The 10,808-nt window shown below is 41.0% G+C and overlaps 1 protein-coding gene across 1 annotated transcript; it reads right to left on the bottom strand.

The window, feature by feature from the left end:
- Positions 1-2,262: 2,262 nt before the first annotated feature.
- On the bottom strand, positions 2,263-10,558 carry rpf2 (ribosome production factor 2 homolog). Its single transcript, XM_034204540.1, has 10 exons — positions 10,411-10,558; positions 7,213-7,345; positions 6,331-6,368; positions 5,697-5,736; positions 5,508-5,589; positions 5,177-5,253; positions 4,080-4,179; positions 3,898-4,000; positions 3,514-3,658; positions 2,263-2,761 (listed from the first exon to the last, which is right to left on the bottom strand). The coding sequence occupies exons 1-10, from the start codon at positions 10,431-10,433 to the stop codon at positions 2,546-2,548; spliced, it is 957 nt and encodes a 318-aa protein (XP_034060431.1). The 5' UTR covers positions 10,434-10,558; the 3' UTR covers positions 2,263-2,545.
- Between the last annotated feature and the right edge of the window lie 250 nt (positions 10,559-10,808).

Raw genomic sequence — 10,808 nt, 5'->3', positions numbered from 1 at the left:
AAACAACAAAACAAGAAAAGCTAAACTAGATCAAATAGGGCGATGTAATACAATGCACAATTAGACATTATGGTAAAACATTTTAACCAGTTAAGCCCCAAGCCTGTTTTTCAGGTCTCAGGTTTGAAAATGACATTCCCAGAACAATTGACTATATCTTCACTTCTAAAAATGGTTAAATGAATAATCTTTTTTCTCAAAGCAATGATAAACCTGTGAGTTGGATGTAGAAAAAGTCAGAGTCAATATAGATGTTTTAAAAGTAAATTCAGATTGAACATAGTAAATAAATGTAAATGATAGTGTCCGTGCAAAAAATAAACCATTACTTATAGTGAAAACCAGCCTTGAATGATGGGATAGTAGACTAAAAGCTTTAGGAATCCAAACTATAACATATAATAAGTACCCTGTATCAAGATTGATGCAAAACAAGTATTTCCAAGGCACACCTTTATATGATCATTATAGTTATACAAAATAAGAGAATAACAGAATAACAGGTATGAAATCATTCCAACTCATACTACAGTTTAAAAAGGGAGTGATTTGTAAAAATATGCATAAAGAAAAAGTAAATCTGTTCAGTTCTGTTTCACATGGGTGTTGTTGAGATGTATCCATAGATTTAGTCCCTAATGTTGCTCTCAAAGTGCACCAGATTGATGCTTTTAACTTCAACATTAAAAAAAAAATCTTCCCGGGGGAACATGCCCCCGGACCCCCCTAGAGGTGAGATCCCTGCCCGCCCACACCCCCCATCAAATTGTCCCACCCACATTGAGGATGTTTCCTACACCCATGCCTGAAACACAGTTTTGTGACTATTGTTGTGTTTTGCCCCCACGGGCAGGGGCATGGGGTTTAACAGGTTTTAAAGTATCCAATGTGTTAGTGATTTTTTATGTATTTTCCTTTAGAATGGCAGGAAATTAGTATTCAAATTGTTATTGAATTGTTGGTCCCCCCCCATGTTGACTCCATGAATACGGCCCTGGGATGACCTAATTAATAATATAACGCTATTTATAATAAAATAGCGTCCCCCCCAGTAAATAAATCCCCACTACACCACTGGACAAGTCTGCAGACAAGACGGCAGGCGAAAAGCTTTTAAAATGCGTGTTTTCTGAATGGAATCGGATCCATCAGGCTAAACTAACCTGGAGCTGCTCCGTCCACACTCACAACGTCATACAGACATAAATAAAGCAGTGACTGTATTCGCCATGACACAGACAGTCTGTGGTTTGTACATGTTTAACTTGTGTCCAGTTTCTGAACAGATATGAGGAGCTGTGGGCTCTGAGTGTGTGCTAACGGCTGATGTGTTGGGACAGGCTCTGTCCAATCATAAACAAGTGTTCTCCCTAAAGGAATACCCTTTCCGTCCAATGTGAAATGCTGTAGCATTTTGTGAAATGCTGTGGTGTCTTGCACTTCAGGTGCAAAATGTTCCCTTTCAGAGTTTTACTATTATGTTTCTCTATTAATATTGCTGCTGCATTAATGTGTATGTTACTGCTGTAGATGTGTTTCCGAGCCGCTCCGATTACGAGAACGTGACGTCGTATTTACACAAGACGGATCCTTTCTATCAATAACCGTATGTGCGATCATAGAGCATGCGCAGTTGAGTTGCCCCTTAAGTCCCGCCCCCCCACTCAGATCATGACCTCCAGACTGTAACCGCTAACGCTAACATTTATAAATATGTATGGCTATTTTGTTAGCATCTTTGGTTGCTTTTAACAACTATTTATGAACACACAGATGTATCAACTTTTTTGTAGTTTTGCACATTTAAATGCGAGTCTGTAACATGTGTAAATATTGACATTTCGTTTGTTTGCATTGCTGCTTTAATTTATTTATGTCTATTTGTATTACTGCAGTGAGAGATGTCAAAGAAGTTGCGTTATACGTCTGTATGATGACATTAAAGATACTCTGATCTTCACTGATCACTTCATGAACTCCCTCCACAGAGCGCCGTGACGCGCAGCACTGTGCTCACCTTCTTTAGGTCACCTATAAAAACCACAGCAGGCTGACAGTACAGCCACACAGAACTGCTTGGTTATTGCTCCGTATTCTGCTTTTGGATACCAAGGCCATCTTTGCCTCTTTCCAACATTTTTTTTAGCAATAGTATCGTCTCATGGTTCATCACTGATTGGCCTAGAGACTCTGGCTAACGCTGGCCCTGCAGTAATATAATACACTTCTCATATTTACCAAGACTTATGTTTACGGAAAAACTTGACAGGTTAGAGACTTTTATTTGTTTTAAGGCTGCTAGTAAAATCCCATTTTACAAACTCTTTACAAGTTACAGAAGGAACTTCAGCCAGTTTAAGGCCGACTTCCACATAACCCAAGTCCTGATGCTCATGAGTTTGACCAGAGAACTGAGACAACACAGTCATGATGCTCAAGACAAAGAAGTCACATGTAATGAGTAAAACAATAGTGGCAGGTTTAATAGATGTGTATCCCCTCTGCCTCGGGCTGCTCACAAGAGGGTGTCAAGGATCAGCACATGTCAGTCTGATGAACGGGGAGTTTCTGCAGCGCTGCTGTCCACTTTAACCACTTTGGGTGCCTGTGCGTCCTGGTCTTCAGCGACCACATCCCCCCTCCTCTTCCTCAGGCCTTTCATCTTACGGGTCTGCAGCTTGGCCAGATCCTGCTTCTGCATGTGGACCCGGCCAAACTTGGTGCCAAAGACATTATGGGAAATGTTCTTCTTCTTCTTGGCCTGTAACAGTGATAAAGAGAAGCATAAACATGTCAGTTTGACTAATACACCCTGCGTTTTCTGTTTCCAGTGAGAAAACCTCCCACATACCTGTCTAACTGTGGCCATAAAGGTATGAATATCTCAAGTTCTTGAGAAACATTCTTGAGGAAAATAAATCACCTGCGAGAAGGTAAAGGCCGAGAATACCAACAGAGACCTCCAATATGTCAGGTCTTTCAAAATAACACTTAAGTTTTATTATTTTCATTTAAAGTGAGAATGTTAACAGTTCGACAAAGCTAGGCAACAATGTGATCTTCCCTCTGGCGCCATCATCAGGGCAATCATTTTCAATGCACACCGAGTCAGGATCTAATGCCGTGTTGTGCCTTCTCCATTCCACTCGCTCTTATTTTGTTTTACTTCAGGAAATGTGTAAATCATAGCGAACTATAATGAATTGTGATTACATATTTTAAATGATTTCACCCAGATATATATTTATAGCTGGCTACAATTTGTAACCATGTTAACCATAAAAAGTCAGAAGTGTGTTGGAAAACTACATTCTGAAAAGTGCTTTGTACAGGAGGCGAGCCGAGTGGAGCACAGCGGTGCAGTGACGAGTAAGCAGTACATGAGCAGCCTCATGGGGACATTCATTTGCCTATAATAGACTATGATTAGACGAACACAAATGAACATAGTCAAGAAAAGCCCCTGCTTTCCTTTCCATCTCCTGTCAAAGCTTGGAGAACGGTGATTGTTACCTTCAGAGCTTTGGGCTTCCTGTGAGCTAACTTGTACAGGTCATCTGAAGCCAGATGTGTTCTTCTTAAGACCAGGTCAAATGATGGCCCCATCTCCTCCAGCTCTATCCGCGGCGTGCGGCACCCAGACTTCTTCAACACACACCTGCAATGACAAACATTAACATCTCCGTCGTAGGAGGTGTGTTGCAGAAAGAAACATGGCGCTGCCTGCTTTACCAAGGTTTGATTTTCATACAGAATGATCTAAAGGAGGGTCATTATATATTTTTCACCCAGAACTTTTTTTTTTTATAAACCATCTATTCAATATCAGACATGAACATCATACAGTCGACACCCAGACCGTATTTTCTTGACAACTTTTGAGCACATCTATTTTACCTGTAGCTGCGCATATAGATCTTCCCATCCAGGGCTGTGAAGTGCAGGACGTGTTCCAACCCTGCCAGTCGCACAGCGGACGCAGTGGGACCTCTGAAGAAGTCTGAGAGGTGGACATAACTGATATTAGCACAAAAAACCTTTTCTAAGAGATGCATTCTCTGAGTATTATAATTGTTTACCTAAGAGCAGACTCTTCAGACGTTTGTGTTCGTTGTCTGTATCAAAAGCCTCGCCTGCAAACACTAGCATCGGTTTGGTCCCCTCAGGACATTTACTGTTCTGCAATAGAAACAGATACAGTGTGGAATCACCAGTTTACTCTCAAACATAAAAACAATTGCACAGAAAATAATGATTACATTTGTGGTATGTGACTGCGACTGACACGTCATCACACCTCTGGAAAAAGGTTCGGTCTTTAGTCAATAATTGAGCGACACAGATAATAATAACAATATGACATACTTATGGCACTTTTCTACAAACTCAAAGACGCTTTGACTGAGACTAAATCAACAACAAAAACAAAAGAGAAATACAAAAAGAGACAAGCAAAAGCAGAAAAGAGGGGGGGTGGTCAGTTTGAATACTGTGTTGAACAGGTGGGTTTTGAGTGATTTTTTGAATGTGGTGAGGGAGGAAGAGTCTCCGATGGGTTTGGGCAGTGAGTTCCATAGTATAATACATGGGATTTGTATAGCGCTTTTCCTAATGCTCAAAGACGCTTAAATGGTATTAAAAAAGCAATAATTTGTTCAGCAATCCCTCGGTGATATTGAGTGGCAATAGTCACCACACATTACATGATGCGACCATTCACACTCATTGGAAAAGGGTGATTCTTAGCTTTTTCAATTATATATTGGTTATAATTTTCCAAATATAAGGCAAAATGTGTCACATAAGATAATGCCATTACTGAGCCACCATTATGGGTAGAGGGTTTTCAAAAGCTTCATATTTAGAGGGCAAAGCACCCCTTGAAAGAAAGGACTGTTCTTATTGAGTTCAGATGAAAACCCACCGCACTAAAACGTGTTCTCTTATTATTTGAATGAGAGATTTTCAACTCTTAACACACTGGCGACACATTTATGTATAAAACATAGGTGACCTTTTATGAATATGGCATTGAGAGTTGTATATGACCAAAGCCGTGCTCAATGTATATCAACCGTAGGTAACGACATAACAGGCTAAACGGGGCATACACTTGCATTGACCCTGCATCCCAGTGTGACAGACAGAAAACACAGGTTACTGACACCGAGCTTACCTTGATCTCACTCAGAGCAACGTACTTCTCAACTCCAAGTTCAACCATATCCAGCACGTGAAAGTCAAACATGCGACCTGCAAACAGTGACACATACATCATTCAGCATGCACTGCTTCAAAGATGAACATTCTGAAAGACAGCGTGAATAGTTTATGGGTGTCCATCTCCTGTGTTACATATTTGTATAATAAGATTATGTTAACAGTAGGCTGGTACCTTACAATCAGCATGTGATCATTTTTCAATATTACAGAAAAGAAATACATTTAGACATGTGACAGCAAAGATGTGTGTGAGTGATGTAGGAACATAGGAAGAGAGAGTTTACCAAATATAAGATTGTTGGGTCGTTTCTTGTTGTGGGAGCCAAATAGAAACAGAGAACAGTCTGTCTTCTTAGAGAAAAATTCCTGATGGAGTTTCAAATGATAATAATGATTAGTAAATACACTGGAAAACATGAATGTTTTAATTGTAATAAAGCATTGGGAGAGTTCCCTCTTTTGTTTATACTTACCAGCGATGTTGAGTCCTCAAATGGTCGTGTTATGTTCTTCCTGAAAAGCAAATACAGATTTCATAGACGGCAGTTAGTGAACATGTTGCCTAACCCTCACCGGCCTGTGTGCCATCAAAGGTTCAGTCTGACCTGCCTGATGATGGATATTCTTTCCACCGTTGTTATTCCTTAGTGTGCATCATTTAGAGGCTTTATTCCTCTTTGCCATACAACATTATTGTATTGATTTAAACACTTTTCTTTTCACTAAAGACAATTTAATGTAAATGTATTTCAAATTCAGCTTTGTTTTATGTTCAATCCAGCAGTGATTCTGCTGGATAATGTAATCACTACAGCAAATAGACACCGTTTTATAGTTTATCTTAAAACAGGATGTTAGAAGACACCAGGAATCCTGCTCAATTCAGAGAAGTGGTTCGGGCAGAGTCTGTCTCTCGTTCTCGGTGGAATTAGTACCAGGAATATAGATCGTGGGCCCATACAAGTAAATGAGAAATGATTTAATACAATTGTAGTAAAATAACATGAAATAGTTCTTTAAATGCTCGTTGATCGTGATAATTTAACTGGTAGATTACTTGAAAATACAAATATAATGATATACTGTTATAGTGGTAATTTCACTTACTTCTTGTACAGCACAGCATTGGGCTTCTTCAGAGAGTACTGCAGGAAGAAACATGGTGAATTTATAATCCTGCTAGTGAGGCAGCAGCTTTCACCCTGTCCAGGTGAACCTCTATAATCAAATGTCTTTACTTCACAGCCGTGGGGTAGTTCTTACTCACATAACAAATACAATAGGCGCTTACACACCAAGTACCTTTCCCAGGAATAGTTCCCGGAACTTATATTTCCTGGAACTATCTAGTAAATCGCGTTCACACTGGAATAAGTCCCCAGTGTTTCCCCTATATACAAATAGTGGCGGTGCAGCGCCACTGCTGAAAAATAATAATAAGTGGCGACCTTTTTTCATTTTTGATTGTTTGTTTTGTGGATTTGTAGTATTTGTGTTACTGTATGTTCAATAAAGGTGTATTTTTGCTAAATCTTGAGACATTGCCACTGTATGTACTAGGCAGGGCCGATTTTTAGCATAGGCGGTCGCCTAGGGCGCTAGATCTGGGGGGCGCTGCGCTGGCAGCTCTGGGAGGGGGAAAAACATTTTTGACCGTTGGCGCTCATCCTAATTCTCGGCCTTAATGCAACAATATTCATAATTAAGTAAAGGTAACACCATTTTCACCCCGATCTTTAAACCGATCTTTTTCATATGGGTGTTTAGAGTTGTACCCCCTAGATCTAGTCTCTAGTCATTCTGCTCAAAGTGCACCGGATTGAAGCATTTTACTTTAAAATGTTAAAAAAACATTGAGCTACTTTCAAAAGTGTAACAGAAGGAGAACACACAGTGATGTTGTCATGTGTACAATAATCTGGAAATGGACACTGAGAAAAGTGCATGCAACTGTGTGAAATACATGTCTTTCTTCATCAGGTTACTCACTATGTCCTTGAGGGCCTGGGTGACGGTCTGACTGGCGTTGCCCCCTTTCATAATCATGGTGGTCTTTACATCCTCAGTCAGCTTGGGCGCTCTTCTGTCTAGGAAGCGCTTGGAGCGCTTTGTTTTAGGTTTTCTGAGGAAGGGGAAGATGCCACAGGATTTAGAAACAAATATGTGCCATCCCCCTTCCCCTCAGTCCCATTGCTCCCCGGGCGCTGTACAATAGCTACCCACTGCTTCTACTACTAGGATGGGTTAAATGCAGGTCAAATGTCACTGTGTGTGCTGTATGTGTGACATTAAAGAGGGTTTCATCCCTCCAATTGTATATGTATTGTATTATCAGCTGACACCAACAGGCAGGAATAGGAAGACAAACTTATACTTACCGTACCCCTAAAAGTCACTAGAGTTCATCCACTATGAAGTACACATAAACAGCTACATACAATTATAGAATTAGAAATATAAATTAAATATATTTACATCCCTAATATATCCTAAACCTTATCATCAGAAATCCTGTATTAGTCCCACAGCTGGGAAATGTACATTGTTACAGCAAGTGCCATCGCAGCTTAAAGGGGACCTATCCTGTAAAATGCACTCTTGTACATCTTTTATACATGAATATGTGTCCCCGGTGTGTCAGGGAACTCACCAAGTCAGAAAACACAACCCTCTCTCTTTTCCTCCAGACCCAAATCTCTAAAAAAGGGGCTGCAACGGATCTGATACAGACTGATCCAGATTTGAACACTGTCCTGACGTCAGGACGGTGGTGCTACGGCTATTGGTCAATTCTCCAGCTATCAGGGGAATGAGAGGTTGGGCCACGGCCGGCCATTGCTGCTCGAAAGCGCTGGAGACGCTGTAGTACATATGCCAGGCCTGTAAGTGGCGCTGTAGTCTGCCACAAAAGCAGCGAAGAAGACTTCCCGCGCATGGTTGCCCTTCTGTTTATTCTCCGCTGTGGCTCTTTTTCTCCCTCCCCGAGGCAATCGTTTGCGCCTCCTGCTTTAAAACAAATTAATAATGACTATATAATCATATGTAAGGGATAATGAGCAGCGACGCGGTCATTATGGGGAAAAGAACACCGACAGGCTGATCAGGAGCCCGACGCCAAGCGGAGGGATCTAGATCGGCATGAAGGCACATTATGCAATGTGCACATTATCCCGCTTATTACATGGCCACATTCTCGACAAAGTAACGACATGACTCCCAATATTAATTGAAATGCTTTTATGGATTTAGAAAATGATTTTATTGATTTAAAAAATAGTGTTATGTATTGATTTAAATTTACATGCATCCGCTAAGAAAAATAGTCCGTTGTTACCGTTTGAACCAACGGCAGGAACTGCTTCGATAGCGTTTTTGAGGAGCTTTTTGATTACAGATTTGAAAACATTGTTGCTTGCTTTAAAAGTAGCACAATTCATTATGTCAAACCTTGGAAAGTATTTAGATATCCCTGCCCTAATGCCAAAGGAACTGCCTACTCCCCTCTCCTGCAGGGGGGCGTGGTCAGCTGCAGCTCACAGAATCAGCCCCCTGCAAAAGCAGGGCTGGAAAGAGCAAATAGAGCGAAATGAGGCATGGCTAAAATGCAGGTTCTGTTTGGTGTTTTAAAAAAAAAAAAACTATATTTATATAGGTATGGCCCTACACTATATTGTTCAAATATAGCATGATAGGTCACCTTTAAAAAAAAGAAAGACATGCAATAATACAGAATAAGCTAACATTAATATAGTACGGTGGCTCTGAAGTGCAAGACACCACAGCATTTCAGAAAACACCGCAGCATTTCAGAAAACACCACAGCATTTCACATTGGACGGAAAGGGTATTCCTTTAGGGAGAACACTTCTTGTTTGTGATTAGACAGAGCCAGCCAGAGAAGCAGTGCTGTGATTGGTTGTTTTTGCTGCCAGTCAAGACATGACGCTTCGTGATTGGTCAACGCCCGACAGCGCAATATATGTCCCAACACATCAGCCGTTAGCTGTTAGCACACACTCAGAGCTCACAGCTCCTCATATCTGTTCAGAAACTGGACAAAAGTTAAACAAGTACAAACCACAGACTGTCTGTGTCATGGCGAATACAGTCGCTGCTTTATTTATGTCTGTATGACGTTGTTGTGAGTGTGGACGGAGCAGCTACAGGTTAGTTTAGCCTGCTGGATCCGATTCCATTCAGAAAACACGCATTTTAAAAGCTTTTCGCCTGCCGTCTTATCTGCAGACTTGTCAAAGCGTTAATTCATGGTTTTTACTAACCGGTATCAGCGTGTCTTGTTTGAATGACAGGAGCAAACACAGCTGACAGCCGCGGTGAAACTCCAGCGATTAGAGCGATGCGAATATTGGGTAGTCTACCATAGTATTTACATGGAGATAAGCCCCTTAAAAACCATGAATTAATAAAGCATTAATTCTGTGTTTACTCCTCTCATTCAAACAAGACGCTGGAGAGGGGGCGGGCCGTATCTCCATGTAAATCCTATCGGAATCGGATCGATCAGGCTAAACTAACCTGGAGCTGCTCCGTCCACACTCACAACAACGTCATACTGACATAAATAAAGCAGCGACTGTATTCGCCATGACACAGACAGTCTGTGGTTTGTACATGTTTAACTTTTGTCCAGTTTCTGAACAGATATGAGGCGCTGTGAGCTCTGAGTGTGTGCTAACAGCTGGCTCTGTCCAATCATAAACAAGAAGTGTTCTAAGGAATACCCTTTCCGTCCAATGTGAAATGCTGCTGTGTTTTGTGAAATGCTGTGGTGTTTTCTGAAATGCTGTAGCGTTTTGTGAAATGCTGTGGTGTCTTGCACTTCAGGGCCACCGTAATATAGAGACGAAAAACACATTTCTTATAATAGAATCCAAATAATATCTTTCTTTGCACTGTGTTTCAGTCTGACCATGGTCGTTGCTGAAAGTCTAAATAAATAATATATAACAGTTCAGTGATGCACCTGGACTGCGTTCTGTTAGCCATATAGTTAGCACATGTTTATGACAGACTGTAACTACAGCTTTACAGTACGTGTTTAGCAACAACGTGCTAGCTATGCTAGGCTAGCGTTAGCAGTCTTAACAAAGTGAGATTTTTCGAGTGCTGGGCAAGAAGAGAGTACAGACCTGAACACGGTGAGTTATTTCAGAGTGTCACACTTACATTACACCGTCTAGCTGAGTCATTTTCGGTCTTTGCTCGTGTTTCTGCCGGACACACGCTTCACGAGCTCTTACGCTGGGGCTCTTCTTCCACGTGAGTGAAAACAGGAAGACAACATTGTGAGTTTTCTTCTTCGTTGATGGAACAGCGGCTGGTTTCCTGCTTCACGTGAATTAGCGCCACCTAGTTTTTACCGACTTTACACAAGGGCAATGCTGAGCAGCATGAAAGCAGTCTGTATAGATTTGAGTGTGTTTATGGAATTATCTAATTGTTATACCTTCCTAAATGCTCTTTAGATATGTCAGGTGTTATCTGCTCGCTATTGGCCCTGCAGAAAGGGGGAAGTTGGGCAAAATTGTGAATTCTGACTGTATTGATTGAATACAAAAAAAATG

The sequence above is a fragment of the Gymnodraco acuticeps genome, unplaced genomic scaffold (assembly GCF_902827175.1).
Source record: "Gymnodraco acuticeps unplaced genomic scaffold, fGymAcu1.1, whole genome shotgun sequence".
In the NCBI taxonomy this organism is placed as follows: domain Eukaryota; kingdom Metazoa; phylum Chordata; class Actinopteri; order Perciformes; family Bathydraconidae; genus Gymnodraco; species Gymnodraco acuticeps.
The sequence above is the reverse complement of the archived record's forward strand: the minus strand, read 5'-3'. Positions and strand labels throughout refer to the sequence as shown.